At 41.1% G+C, this 14,877-nt stretch overlaps 1 protein-coding gene across 7 annotated transcripts in view; it reads right to left on the bottom strand.

The window, feature by feature from the left end:
• The window catches only part of casz1 (castor zinc finger 1), a 173,936-nt gene that overhangs the window by 20,856 nt on the left and 138,203 nt on the right, over nt 1-14,877 (bottom strand). For 4 of the 7 annotated variants that reach the window (XM_068326393.1, XM_068326385.1, XM_068326405.1 and 1 more), the window contains 4 exons: nt 10,612-11,163; nt 4,704-5,604; nt 2,964-3,029; nt 208-304 (listed from right to left, as the gene is read on the bottom strand). In XM_068326393.1, coding sequence (XP_068182494.1) covers nt 208-304; nt 2,964-3,029; nt 4,704-5,604; nt 10,612-11,119 — 1,572 coding nt within the window. In that variant the 5' untranslated portion in view covers nt 11,120-11,163. Of the gene's footprint in view, nt 1-207; nt 305-2,963; nt 3,030-4,703; nt 5,605-10,611; nt 11,164-11,457; nt 11,476-14,877 lie in introns of those variants that run through there. The other 3 variants (XM_068326412.1, XM_068326377.1, XM_068326399.1) reach the window with 2 other exon arrangements.

Genomic DNA, 14,877 nt, shown 5'->3' on the forward strand with positions numbered 1-14,877 from the left:
ACCAAAAAAAGATTATATTGTTTGTATATCCTAGGATTACAATCTCACCTTGCTTGTTTCTTAAAGAAAAAAAGCTTACCTTTAAGTCACCTAAGGTAACCTTTGTTTTTTCTTTAGAACCTTGTTCCAAAGAAATGCTGACACCTCTAACAAACTTAAAACTTAGATGTATTTGTGTGATGCTCAAAAAGATAATATAGTACTCACGCTCACCTGGTAGTTACACTCAGGGTCCATGCAGTGGTAATGCTCTCTGTACTGGTAGGCACAATGCACATGTCCACAGTGCTGACTTCCAGAAAACCTGAAAATCAAGTAGCAGGATGTGTTCCAAGAGTTGCATATTTTTATAGCTACACGGAGCAACATCAAGACATGGGAGCACATCAGAGCTTATTGCGCAGTCAGTCACATGATAAAAAAGTTGAATGGTAAAGCTGCTCGAACAGATGTTAGTGTGATTCAGCCATAATCAAAAGCAATCAGGAGTAATTAGAAAAGAAATGATCTGAAATACAAGGACCAGTGCAAAAAAAAAAAGAATATGAAGGCATTATGTTCATCTCACCTTCAAAGTAACACGGTTCACACCTTCAAACTGACTTCTTCTTTCCACACTGCTGCAACAATTTACCCGTCTGTCACACCAATTTCAGCTGAATTAGCTCCATTTATTTCCAAAGCAGCCGTAAGAGACACTTATCACACTAAAACCCTTTCCCTCGACACGCATATATACACATGAGCTCAAGGATGGCGAACATCATCACTACTTTATTTCTCAGCCCTCGTCAAATCAGTGGGCTCTTCTATTGCTTTATTCTGTGAGCAAAAGGGTCACACATCCTGACATGTAGGATTAACTCTGTCTACTTTTTACCCAAAACCTTTTCTCTCTTTTTTCTGTAGCCCTGAAAACAGATTTCTATCTGGTGCTCGGTAGAAAAGAAAAAAAAAAAGGCCACTGCTTGCTACAGTACAGCCACTTTTACGGTGGTGATTATAAGCCTGACGATGATGACTGTTAAAACCCTCCAATTACCAGTGAAAACACACAAATAAACATTTGCGCTACTGCTGCCAAGAACTCCATCTGCTAGCGTAGAGGAGAGGGGGAAAAGGGGGCTAAGTAATATTTTTTCCATCTCTCTTTCAGTTTTTTCCTTGTTAGGATTATCCCAGAGCTGCATTTACAGATCACTTTGCTGAGTTCATTAAGCTAATTGAACGGCACATCCACTACTCTTTAAGTTGGCTGTGTGTGTGTGTGTGTGTGTGTGTGTGTGTGTGTGTGTGTGTGTGTGTGTGTGTGTGTGTGTGTGTGTGTGTGTGTGTGTGTGTGTGTGTGTGTGCGCGCGCGTCTGTGTCTGGAAAATGAAGATGAAAGTAAAAGGGGCTGTTTTTGGGAAGATACAACCAGAAGTCAAACTACGTGTATGCATAAAACAGTGTCAACATATATCCCGACCACTAATGTTTGCTATACTCTTGCACGTACAATACATGCACCCGCATACACATTTACACTAATCACCCCCCTCCAGTTCTCCTGAGACTACAGCCCACCCCTCTGCTCATTGCCCAGCTGTATCACTTGCCTCTGGACAATTCCCACTTGCCGCGTCAGGGGGCCTAATGGGCCGCTGCTATTCAGAAGCAGATTAAATATTAATATCGCCACGATACAGAGATTGCAGCGCATCTCGAGTTACAATAGAGATACACAGACGAATGTTCTCAGGCAATACTGGATGCATAAAAGCATTTAAAGAGTGAGAACTGAGACTAAACAGTACGAGGGAAGCTCTTTAAAACATTCAACTATAGTGTGGTGAGGAGATGAAGTTTTTTTTAAAATCTCTTTTCCCAAATAATTAAATTTGAAACCATTTACAAAGTGGGTTGTTAGTATTAGTTTGCACTCATTAGCCGTAGCACCAGAGAAGACCCTCCCTTGCTTCTACCGCCCCTCTCGGTGCCACATTTGCCCTTTTTATGAGCCCTCCTTTTCCATTTTTTCCCTCCCTTCTCTTCTATCCTTTCTCTTTTTTTCCACAACTCCAACACGGAAATTGAAACTGTATCTAAGCTTATCTGCAGCCTCCCCGTGCATCAACTGCCGAGATGTTTAGACAAATTTTATGCATTATGCAGCGCAAATATCAAAACAGTTCTTGGCAGTGCCAGCAGAAGCCTCATTAAAAATTCCTTAATTAAATCTTCTTGCAAAATGTAATCAGTCCAAGGAAGGGGTTGTGTGTATGTGTGTGTGTGTATGCTGAAGAAGACACGTGTATGTATGTGTGTGTGTCTGTCTGTCAGTGCCAAGGCTTTGATTTGTGTCCTTCATGTTATGGCTTAGAGAAGTAATCATTAACGCCAAAGCCACTTTGGCTTTTCAAATGCTGTTTTTCTCTCTTTTTAAATGGAATAAACAAACAAGCGATAATCACCTTTCTAGTGTCGGCTCACAATGAATCCTGAACCGTGGACATTGTTCTGCGTCCATTGACACACAGGATACCTCCCCTCCCCTGATGTTTTTGTCTTTGTTGGTGCGAATGACTGGCTTTTTAGATCAGCCAGTTTCTAATGTGTTCAACAACAAACAGAGAAACTCAAGAACAGCTTTGACAAAGCAAGCTGCCTCTCTGTCTCAGTTAACAGCACAGTTTCACAGAATTATGCTCTCTTCAGTGTTTTAGTTTTATACATATCAGGAGCCTTTATTCAACCACATCTGTCAGCTACCATTAAGCCATTTCTCTTTCATTACCTCTCATCTTTTACTTCCCTTGAGCATACAAATTGCAGTCTTTTCTTAATCAATTTAGTGCATAAATAACTTCTCATACCTCTCTATGATCTAGTGAATGATAAATGAAAAAACACTATCAAAGAAGGGTCATCTCTGTTTTCAGTACATTTTCTCATTTGTGATGCACATTGAGAGATTTGCATACCTGGCAATATATTTCTGGTAGAGGTTGATGTCATCGCTGGGGGGTTTATCTGGTGGCAGGCCATTCCTAATGCAACAGTTAACACAAACCAGGGTGGATTAATATCGAGGTTGGGCTAAAAAACAAACTGACATAACATTAACTTACAAGCTGTTCCCAAACTTTGGTCTATCAATATACATTTTCTTGTGGCACAACATCGTTTGCATGTGCTGTATGACTCAGGGATGGAAGTCAGACACTTTGATGCATGGCCTCTCAACCAACGAAAAGCAAAATGCAGGAGCAAAGGGACATTAATCTTTTATGGAGTATTTTGGTGAGTGCTCATATGCAAAACTGGATAATGGGGATGTGGAAGAAAAGCTCTAAAAGGGCATTTTCTGATAAGGGCCTTGGCTCTAATACTGATGTCAGGTTGTCTCCAATCAGTCTGTACTCAGTTCAAACAAAGATGTAAGATAACACCGCAGCGCCGAGTGCATATGGATCAAGCTAATCGACTTAGCACCAATTTTAACTCAATCAGTTTCTGTTCAAAACAGGAATTCAGGATGAATTTATCACATTACAGAGTCTTGCTGAGGAAAGCTGTATGCTTTTTGTCACCTGTGATATGATTTCCCTCAAGAAGTAGGTAGCAGTGCTGCCTGTGGAATGACAGCCGTAATGTAGTATTGGTTCTGTTTGTCCGCCTTCAGAAATGGCATTTAGCTTCATGTAAGCAGCTCCACACGGGGTATAACCTGAGGTTAATCTGGCCCAGAGGGGAGCATCCGCTGCCACACATTTTCCCTAGCACCCCCTTTCCACTCTGTACACAAGCACCAGACTGGGTCGGCTAGCCAAGCTTGCGGCTCTACTGAGCCCCGACCTGACAAAGGTCAAAGCCTGAGGGAGATGTGCCTGAGGGCTCTTGAACAGTGTCTTTGATAGGTCTTGACTAACTAGAGACAAGGTCAAAACCAATCAAACAGACTCTGGGAGCTGTTTCCTACTGGTAGTGCACATGACTGTAGACTAGCTCCCCAAACCCCTCGTTTGCTTCCTTTAAAGTGCACTCGTCAGGCAGTGTAGAGTCGGCCCTTGCGACTTGCCGGGAGGTTAGTCATGGCTCCAAAGTAATTAAAGGGAGAGTTGTTACACCCTAGCCAAACGAAAGAAGTCAGTCACTTTGCGATGACTGTGCTAAATCAGTCTCCATGGAGTGCTACAGCGAGTAAACACTTCATGTGCCTTCGCAACTCATCATGTCGTGGATCTATTGGGCGCTATGCGCTATTTCACACTACACTCCTGTTGGCTGCTGTGGAGGTAGCAATTACCTTTGCGTAAGGCTAACTGACTCGCGGTAGCTGTTAAGTGTATGTGAGCTTCACATTATCTCCAAGGCGTTCCACTGGAACTTGGGATCTTTTCACATCACCAGTAAACTTTTAAGTGGATTTTTAATGACAAGTTATGCTATTTATTATCTGCTTTTGATGCAAATAACTAATGCCGTGCTTCACACAATATTTTGTCAGCAGGACTGAATGTTGTACCTATCATTTTGTGAGGATGAGTCAAAAATGCACCTTTCTATAAGGAAAATCATTTTGAGCTTCTTTAATGCATAACACTCAAATCATTCACCCACTAACTTAAATAACTATACCCAGATAACAAAGTAAGATTATTTTGCTGCAATTTAAGAATTTGACAGAGATATGGCATGTTAGGATGTTTCATAGGACTTACTTAACGGACGACACAGTGCCAGTTGTGATGGAGTCAGTCTTGGAAAAGCTGGACTTCAGGTAGTCAGAGGTGTTGAAGCTTATGTGACCCGTCTGGTCCATTGTGAGCCCCGGAGCGATGCTAGCCCCAGCTGCGCCAACGCTGGGTACACCAGGAGCTCCTGGGTTACCTGGTGCCGTCGCAAGGACATTGGGCATCAGAGAGCCCTCAGGATTTCCTGGCATTAACTTCTGAATTGTTCTGATATCGTACTTTGAAGGGCGGCCCACTTTGCCAGTCTTAAATGCAATTGCACCACCCATGTCAGGGTTGCCCTCACCAGGCTTGAAGAGGTGCAGAAACTTCACGTTCTCCAAGTCATACTTGGAGGGTCGCTTGTATGCATTACCATTCTGCTGTTGCAGGCTCTCACCCATCTTCAGCTTCTGAATAAAGAAATCATACTTGGAGGCTCTGGGTGCCATGTTTTGGACGTGAGAGGGATTTGGTTGCTGAGAAGTGCCCAGCTGAGGTCCACTTGGTGGTTTATGGTCCAGGTTGGTGGGGTAGATCTGTGCCTCAGCCCCTGGGAGGCCCCCAGAGGTCTGGAGCATCGTACCGCTCGTATCTTGGGCCAGTTTTGAGTTGAGGTCATCTGGTTTGGGTGGGGAAGCATGCATGGGCCAAGGTAAGGTTTCACCGGCTTTTAACTTGCGAATGTATTCTTCATACTTGGAGAAGCGGGCGCGCCGTGAGGCTTCCTCACTACTGAGGGACGAGGGGTCTGAGGTAGCGGCTTTGAGCTTGTCAAAGCTGATCTTCTTGGTCAGCTCATCCCTTACCTGCTGGTCATCATATCCGAACATTCCCAAAAATTCATTCATGGTGTTGGCTGCATAGTCTCGCAGGGCAGATGCTTCTCCTGCACAGAGAAACAATATGGTGAGCTCCTACGTTATGCAGTGCTTTCATATATTTTTATTTCAAAGCAATTATCAATAATGTAGACTTTAATGAATTTTGTAAATATCAGGGCCATTAATGGTGCCTGCCACTGCCGTAAATACATATTAATTCATTATTTACTCTGAGAATGAACTAAACCAACTTGGTCAAGATGTGTTAATTACTAGACAAATCAGTCAGTCCACCTAATTGTTCTGTTCCATAATGACTGATGCTTGGACAAGTACTTAATCGCTGAAGATGTCAACGTTGACTCTGCATTATTTTGTCATTTTGTAAAAAAAAAAAATCACAAACTACAATTTGTACTACAAGTATAGATTATTTTTTTCCATCCCAATCAAGTCTATCTCATAAAACTGCTTTTGTGATAGTTTACCGATAACCTACAACATTTATGACATTCTATGGATTTTATGGTAACTACATTATTTAAATTATCTTCATCTGTAATTGCTGACCTTGTTTCAGAAATGTAGGTAGCCAAACAATGGGACAAGTGATTCTCCACTGTAAGCTACAACTGTATCTGTAAATGTCTGTGAATTTATTTGTGTACAAACAGGTAGTTTGTGGCAATGCGCTTCCTGTTTTGGTTGCACAACAAGTCAGTCCTGCAAATTTTGCAGTTGAATGAAGCACAGAGAAAACAACCCCTTTTCTGATGTTTTATTCTCTGTATGTTGTGGTAGTATCTTCAATAATGAAATACTTCCACTATTATTCTGTATGTAAAAGAAAAAAAAGTTTAATAATCATTTTAAGAGTATATACACAGTATATGATAAAACAGACATTATCAGTCTGAAATATTTGTAAATTAATTACTCTTCAAGTACATTTTCCTGTGACTTTTTACTTGAGTTGATCTTGAAAATTCCAGACTTACAATTACTAAATGCTATGAAATTATGACATGTTGAAGGCATCTCATAAAATTTCCCATGAATCTTGGCGTAACCAAGGTATTTGAAAAATAAGATGTTTACTGTGTCACCTTCAACAGTGAAAAGAGTGGAACGTTACCATCTCTCTGCTTTTTACACATTTGTGAACTGAAACATCACTTTCATTTTAAGAGTCCATTAAATTGGACAACTTCCCCAAGGACATGGGCGAAATATAGTCAATGTATAGTATAATTGCATTATGTGGAGATTAATTCTGGCCCATTAACTTTCATCCAGGTTAGTGCAAGGGGTCAGGGAGTGGGGAAAATGGAAAATGATTTGGCCTGGCAGCAGTTTATTGAAGTTCCACATGAAAAAGAAGACCATGGCCAGGTATAGAGAAAGGGTATAGAAAGACAGAAAGACACAATTAGAAAGAGGAGTTCTGATGCAGCTCCTCCCTACCTTAACCTTTTGTTAATGTTGCATGTTAGGCAGGATACCAAAAGACAGAATGCACCACATTACGTATAATGTCACCTGAATCCTGTAAAAACTTTGGCCTTCTTAGCTCCTTCTTGGCACAATTGCAGGACCAGTGTCCAAAAACCTTTTTTTAAAAACCATGTTTAACAAGACAAGCGTCTTGACAAGAGGTTAGGCCACCTACCACCATGTTCATTAACACACAAATATTTATGCTCTTGTCTCAAATTTCTCTGTTATTGCTGAATAGGTTGTGAGCCCTGCTTCTTCACATCTCCTCTGCAGCATGTAATCTCCAAATTTCCATTGACTGTTGGAGTAGCTCCCCTGATAAGTGAATCAGTATTAAAGAGTATCTGGTGGATAAAAAAGGCATGAAAAATTTAAGAGAAATTGATCAGATATTTGACAGGAAATGCCTGCATGTTTGCCACAGATAGTTTTATCATATCAACTGAGTTGTCACATGAAGATATAGTGCTATAGATACAGATATACCGTACGTTACTGTAGACCATGTCCAACTGACATCGTTCTACCCATTTCTTGCATATCGGAAGAGTTCCAAACTTGTTAGTGAACATTTTTTTCATTTGATCTCTCATTGGATTTCTGATTACACCAGTGCTTAGTTGAACTTTAGTGCTACTGTATTTACGAGGACATCTCCGGTGACAGTATATCATCTATTTCTAAAGTTAGGACAGACCCACCCACATTGGTATGAGTCAAAAAATTGGAAGTACACTTTAGTGAATGAGGAATTACATTTAAATAGTTATCAAAATATAGAAAACATCCCGTTTTCATTCACCAGCGGGTTATCTGCTAACTGCTAACATTTTTGAGGTTTCTAATCATTATCTTCTAAAATACAACTAATGCTAATCGGCCGAGCGTCTACTCAGGAGAGTATCATTAATGTGACAAACTCACTGTTCATGATTGGATGGGTCTGACAAGAGATAACCCCTCTAAAACACCAGTCAACCATGTGAGCAACAAGATGTATGTGCATAGGTTGAGGTGACCCTGGTACAACCATTCCCACCCGCACCATCAAAAAAAAAAATCTTCCGTTTTTCTTTCACTCTCATCTTTTACTGCTCTGTTTGCTAACACATTTGACATTTCCCTCTGCACTCTTGGGCGTCACTGAAACATCTACAAAGGAGTGTTTCCTAATCTTGACACTTCAGGCGAGCAACATGTAACACACATGACAGACCTGCCTTGTCTGTATTTAAGGCAATTAGGCCACATTTCCTCCCCCAGATATGATAACAGATGGGCACCATATCTCCTTTAGGCTGACCAAAAATGGCCAGCAGTGTGGCATAGCCTCTCTGCTAAGAGGACTGAGAGGCAGAGGTGTCGCTGATGATAAAGTTGCATACTAGTGGCTATATATGGACTAATCTAGACATGGAAAACCTCTAAAGGCTTCACAATGTAAACCGTTTGGTAAAAAAAAAATTCAGGCAGCACTCTCAAACGGATTGAATGATATTATTTTACGTGGTGCATTAATTTAAATAGATTTTTAAAAGTTAATTTCCCTTCATGTTGGTGAATTAGTTCATGTGTGCTTTGTGTAAATGGACAGTGGTATCCTAATCAGGAGCTGCTTTGAATAAATGATATTACCTGAATTTGTTTGAACTAATTTGACACACGCAGAACTGTACGAGGTTCAAACTTCCTCATTGTTTACTTAGTTAATTAACAGGTAGTAAATAGAAAGGGCTTTGAATCAGCTTGAAATGAACAATAACCTTTAACAGTGAAGCCAGACACACAAATGGGAGTCATGGTCGAGCCCATTTGATCCATCGCTGCCAGCATCACTGTCATTGCTTTCATTCACTGGTTTTTTTGGATTGACTGGCTCACGAGGGCTCTAATGTGACTTCTAAATTATCTAGGAAAAGTATTCCGGGGTTTTGCACTGATAGGAAAACCGCGCCATGCCTCAATGTGAGGAGTTAAATGTTTTGAAGGTCGCAGTTTCTCTCATTGATCTTGCAATGTTTGTTAATTACATTGTCACTGATGTTGTGAGAGATAATTAAGCCGCTATGTTTATATGCATAATTATGTGTACTCCGCATCAGACTTTGAAAGACAGTGGTGAGAGAGAGAGAGAGAGAGAGAGAGAGAGAGAGAGAGAGAGAGAGAGAGAGAGAGAGAGAAGGAAAAAATGGTTTAATTGTGAGCCGAGTAGAAATATGGCAATATAGATGCCCCAGTTACAATCAACAAAAAGCAATGCTAAAAAAAAAGAAAAAGGTCTACAGACAAGATTTACAACTGATGCAGTATGCTCTCCCCACAGTCTTCAAACATTGAGGGAAGGTGTTCACCTACACAACTGTAATACATATTTACAGACACCCTTTTTTTTATGGCCATGAAATAAACACTAAATGACTGATTAAAACCACAAGACCTTCTTCATTTGCCTCTGAACAGAAACCTGTTTAATTTTCTGAGAAGCTCCTGCCCCCTGTTCCATATGTGACCAGAGTTGCTGTTGTGCAGTTAGTGAAAATAACAAGAAATAACAACATAAAGAGCATGTATACACGATGCTGAGGTACATAGCTTAAGAAGATGATACAAAAAGAAAACCCCAACCTTTCAACTGAAGTGAGCAAGCACAACACAAAAGTTATTCTTGAATCACAACAACCTCCCCACTCCCCTTCCCCGAGTTTCTGGAAAAAGACCTTATAAAATGTACTTTCTGGAAAAGAGGTTTATCTATTCTTACAACAGAAGAAGAAGAAGGGTTATTATGAGTCATTTACAAGAACTCATTATATAACAAATGAACATATTGACGGTTGATATCATGGTTTTGAAAAGTGAAAAAAAAAAAATCAACCCCCCACTATGGCAGATTAAACTCCATGTAACAGAGGAGCTTGAGGCGGTGGCTAAGTTTAGTGAGCTTAGGGAAAATCAAAGACTCAATATGTAATCCTGGGTGTAATATGAAGCTTAGCCTGGTCCGGCCATGTGCTCCTGGCCCACAGCTGCTAGAGGAGTGCATAAGCCTCCTTCAGTTATGAATTCCTTCATACAGTTAACCACACATTGACAAGATCCTGCTTTCCCCCCTTGGCCTGCCTGTTGAACCTGTCTTAAGCATAATAATGTCACCGGCTATTCATACTGTAACTTTAGTGTCTCTTTCCAATCAAGGCCTAACTTAAGCTTATGTGGATGTGGCAATGTCACCCAACCCCTATCTCAGGCTTTGCCCCACAAAACTCTGGAGTGGAATTTGGCAATGAAGGGCAAAGGTAGTGTTGGATGAAATAAAACATATGTAATTACTTCTGCTTAGACGTCTCTAAATTACACAGTAACAGAAGTGTGATTACAACGACAGGGGGTAAAGACACCATGATGCATGATGCGATTGACAGGCGACATCATCTTCACCACTAAAATTGCAAATCTGTCTGGGATTTTTTTGGAAATACCTGGAATAATATAAGTACACAAACATAAAAAATAGAAATTACTGATCTGTCTTTGGCTGTCACAAAGAAACTGGCTGGTAAAGCGTCATAGTGTACCTGGAGTAGAGAAAGTAGTTTGGCGACTTGGGGTCTCGCTTGGTGGCATGTACGTGTCGTCTTTTGAGGGCTTGTCTTCAGCTTCTTTGTTTTCATGGAAGCTGCCCTCTCGAGATCCTACCACAGGCTCGGCCTCCTCTTCATCATCACTGCAGCCTTTGGGCTGTACCATGTACACGCCCTCAGGAGGGCCATCTTCGTCAGTGCTGACTTTAAGTTCATGCTCCTGCTCATCCTCAGGAGCTGGTGGCTCGTCGCTGTACTCACCGTTGACCCACTTCTCGATGGCCTCGCGTCTCTTCTGGTCCTCTTCTAGGCTTTGACTTAGGCTCAGGCTCTCGGGGAAGTTGGACTCATTGTCATCGAAGTGAGAACTGCCTCGCTCGCTGTTGTCTGCTACACTCTGGTCTCCCTCTGCATTCTGGGAGCTGCTGTCAAACACCACCTGACGGCTCAGCTTGGCACAGATAGCATTGAGTTTTAGGCCACCTTTCCTTTTGGCAGCCATCTTGGATTTTCCTGAGGTCGTTTCAGTGCATAAACTCCTTTCAGCTGAAGGAAACACAAACACAAAAAGAATATAGATTAGCTAAACAGTGTCTGACTTATTGGTGTTCTAAAACAACCTTATAACTTAACCCTTTGAACCAAAAAATGTGAAGCCCAGTATCATCAAAACCAACATTTAATCCACCTTTTGTATGGCAGCAGCTTGAACTGGTTTCAACAACACAATGATAAAAACGCACAGAACAGTGACTGCTGCTATCAATACCACACTTAACAATAACATCAGAAGACTGTAAGGACACACACAGATACTATACATATCTTCCTAAGTCACACCTCTTCAGTCAGCTCAGACTTCAGCGCAGTAGTGGGAAAAAAAGAGAAGAAAAAAGTGGTAGATGAAAATCAGTGTCAGATAGGTATCAGACCCCCTATGGTACTACAAGCAGCAAGTACACGGCTACATAATCCTTCACATGACAGCGCTTTAGAGACACTGTGAAATGTTATCTTCATTCTCACCTCAAGAGGCTGTGGTCCTGCCACTGAGTGAGGGGCTGCACAGCATTAAAGCTGTCAGGATGTGGAGTTAATATGCTGAGCACTTTTGGGCTTTTTGGAGCCGTGTTCTCTTGTTGGCTATTCAGAGGGATCAGACTCAATAACTGTTTCTGACGAGGCTGCTAGTCTCACTTTATTAAAAGGAAAATAATAATCCATGTATATAAGCTGTTTCTACCCTCTGCTGTATTTTATTGCTGACCCAGCCAAGACAGTAACATGGATACTTGAACACACACACACACACACACACACACACACCCGCATGCACGCACAAATGCATGCATGCTCGCACACTAAAATGCAGTTGTCATGTTTTACATATTTCTCTTAACAAGACATACTGCACAGTCCCAACATTTTTTCCTCAGTGTGGCCTCTGAACAATAGAGCTTGATAGAGTGTGCTTTGGGGCAGGAATGGGTGGCATTATTTCAACCCAAGTGGGGCTATCTTTATAACATGTCCTCTGATGAGGCAGGAACAGCTGCCTGTGGCATTCCATATCCAGAGCTGCCTTTTTAGGGCAGAAAATGCACTCTAGTACCTTTCACTTTATTTCCAGAGCCACCAAAGTTCACCTTACAACAGGATTTTCCAGACTCAAAATCAAGGCCAGATCATTATCAAGTTGTAAATAACTTTGAAGTTCTGTAAGGAGGTAGGAGGTGACCATGAGTAACACTGAATTTATAATGTTAAAAAAGCAGAAGAATTGCCAGAGCTCAGAAAAGCATGTTAACCTGTATTCTGTTTGTGTTCAACGGTTATGAATACATTTATTATTTGAGGCTCTGTGAAAACAGCAGCACAAATATTTCTTGTGTGAAGCCGTGTTGAATCTCTACTCAACCACACCATGGTAATAATAGTCTACTAGACAGAGCTACGGACATACCATTTTAGCTGAAAAAAATATGTGATATCAAGGGTAACAAAGTTCTATTTTAAAGACTCAATTCGCTCTATATAACAATGAGTATGAGGCTCTTCATTTGCTCTCAACCATAAAGCCAAGCACAATCATGTGTGAGCCATTGCCAGCATTATGTAAATCACATCGATGCAACATAAAATCCTGTTTTCATTTTCTTTTGCAAAGCTGTGGAATCATTAAAGGATATACAATCTGAAGGAGTTTACAGATCACCCCGTCTCCAGACAACACACACCAGGCTCCACACACACATGCTTTCTCATTTACTGTATTTACTTTGCAGGCTTCCTCTCTGAAACAATGACTTCAGGAATTATGTAGTTTTGAGTAGGTTGTATATCACCAGCACATTATTGTACAATTTAGTGTTAGACAATTGCAAGTGTAGGTGAAAGGGTCACCTTTAAGGAGACAGCAATTGTGGAAAAAAAAAAAAGGAATCAGCTGGAAAAACTATTAGGAAGTGGAAGACATAAATTTTCACAATTTTTTTCCAGAAATACTTTACAAAGGAAGATTGAGGTCATTTGGGTGTTGCAGTGGAGGTCATTTTTTTTTGTTCACTGCGTTCAGTATTTCATGCTCAACTACCGATTTCCTTTGCATTGCAATCTCCAGCTCCTTGTAGGAAATGACCCCTTCACAGTTGTTTCTTTCCATTAGTTAATATATATGTATCGTTTTCTGTTAAGAATAAGAAGCGTGAGCAGCGCTCCCGGCTGACTGTCTAAGCAGGCCTCTAAGTGAATAATCAGAAATCTTAAGCAGACATTCCGTGTTTTCCTTTCAAAGGTAGGGAGAGCTTTAAAACACATTTAAAATTGTGAGCTTCCCGTGAGGATGAACATGCTATGGTTGGGTGGTTTATGGAAGCTGTCTAAACTAGTCTTTATGCTGAGGGTTTCTGTCCACAGCAGCTTTTTTCCCCATTGCTTACAATAAGGATTGCTATGGTAACACTAAGCTGTTTACCTCAAGTCATTTGTGTGCATGATAGCGTACAATGAGATAAAATCTGTGGGGACCTACATGAAAGAACAACTTTTCCCTCTGGGACCAGTGCTCCCACCTCCCAGAGAGTCCAGTAAGCATCCTGGCTTATTAATGAATATCAGAATGAAAAACAACACTGTCACATGCATCGGACATTATTTACAGTCTGTTTTAGCCTGGTGTGCTAATTGTCAAGGAGGAGAGACCTCACTGAGCACTGGGAGTTGGAAAAAACAGACAGGTCCGAACAGCTGAAACTAATTTTTCCAGCTGCTTATGTTAACTGTGACACTATTTTTCTGGAAACAGTGCAGGGCCACAAAGGAGTGCCATATACTGTCTGTATAAGGCAAAAACCTGAGGAAAAAGTCAAGAAACTATGTTGAATACATTTGCGAGAGGTCTGGTTCTTTTTCATCTTCAGTCAAAAATAAGTGCATCAAAGTTCTTATGGGTCCTGTTTCTTCTCAGTGCTGGATGACGCTGTGTTCAAGTCTAAACCCACAACGCTGCAAACCCCTACGCTTCTACCGCTTTAAGCCCCAAAGGTCATGTTGGTTTTTGATGCAGAATCTCTGTTTGTGTGCCAGGATGATATCATGCCCAATCAAGTGGTGCTTCAAATCCTAATAACGCTGTTGGAAGTGCATTATTTGTATGAACGTGCACAGACTGCAATCAAGGCAGCTCCTGGTGAAGGATATGGGAGTTAACAAAGGTTGTGAGAGGCAGGGTCATAACTTAACTTCTTTCTGACATACAAGACGAGGCAGCGTACTGTATGTCCAAATTGCTTGTGTAATCATCTTATAGAATACATAGTCATACATACTAGATATAGAAAACTGTCTCAATTGTTCATTCAAACTGCAGTGCTGCACTATAAACAAACAGACTTCCTGCAGTCAGTTATCAGCTTGTATGGAGGGAGCACTCAGGAGGGTCTGTATATACGAGGGGTAGATATTACCTGTTTAAACTGAAGCTTATGTCTTCACCTAATCAAACACAGGTACAGGGCTTGTTGTAGATTCCTGCTGAGTTCCAACATGACTGACACAGGGACAAACTCCCGGCAATATCAGGAGTTAATTAACACAAACAGAGTCTTGGAGATGTCTGCTTAGCTCTGGATTATTTTACAATATGGAACCCAGAGTTGCTGGAGCTCTTTAAAAAAAACCCAAATACAACTTTATGAACCTTTGGCAGATTAATCGACAAGGCGGCAGCGCCCTGTGTGTAGCTAAGAGAACCCTTTCTGT

The sequence above is a fragment of the Antennarius striatus genome, chromosome 2 (assembly GCF_040054535.1).
Source record: "Antennarius striatus isolate MH-2024 chromosome 2, ASM4005453v1, whole genome shotgun sequence".
Classification (NCBI taxonomy): domain Eukaryota; kingdom Metazoa; phylum Chordata; class Actinopteri; order Lophiiformes; family Antennariidae; genus Antennarius; species Antennarius striatus.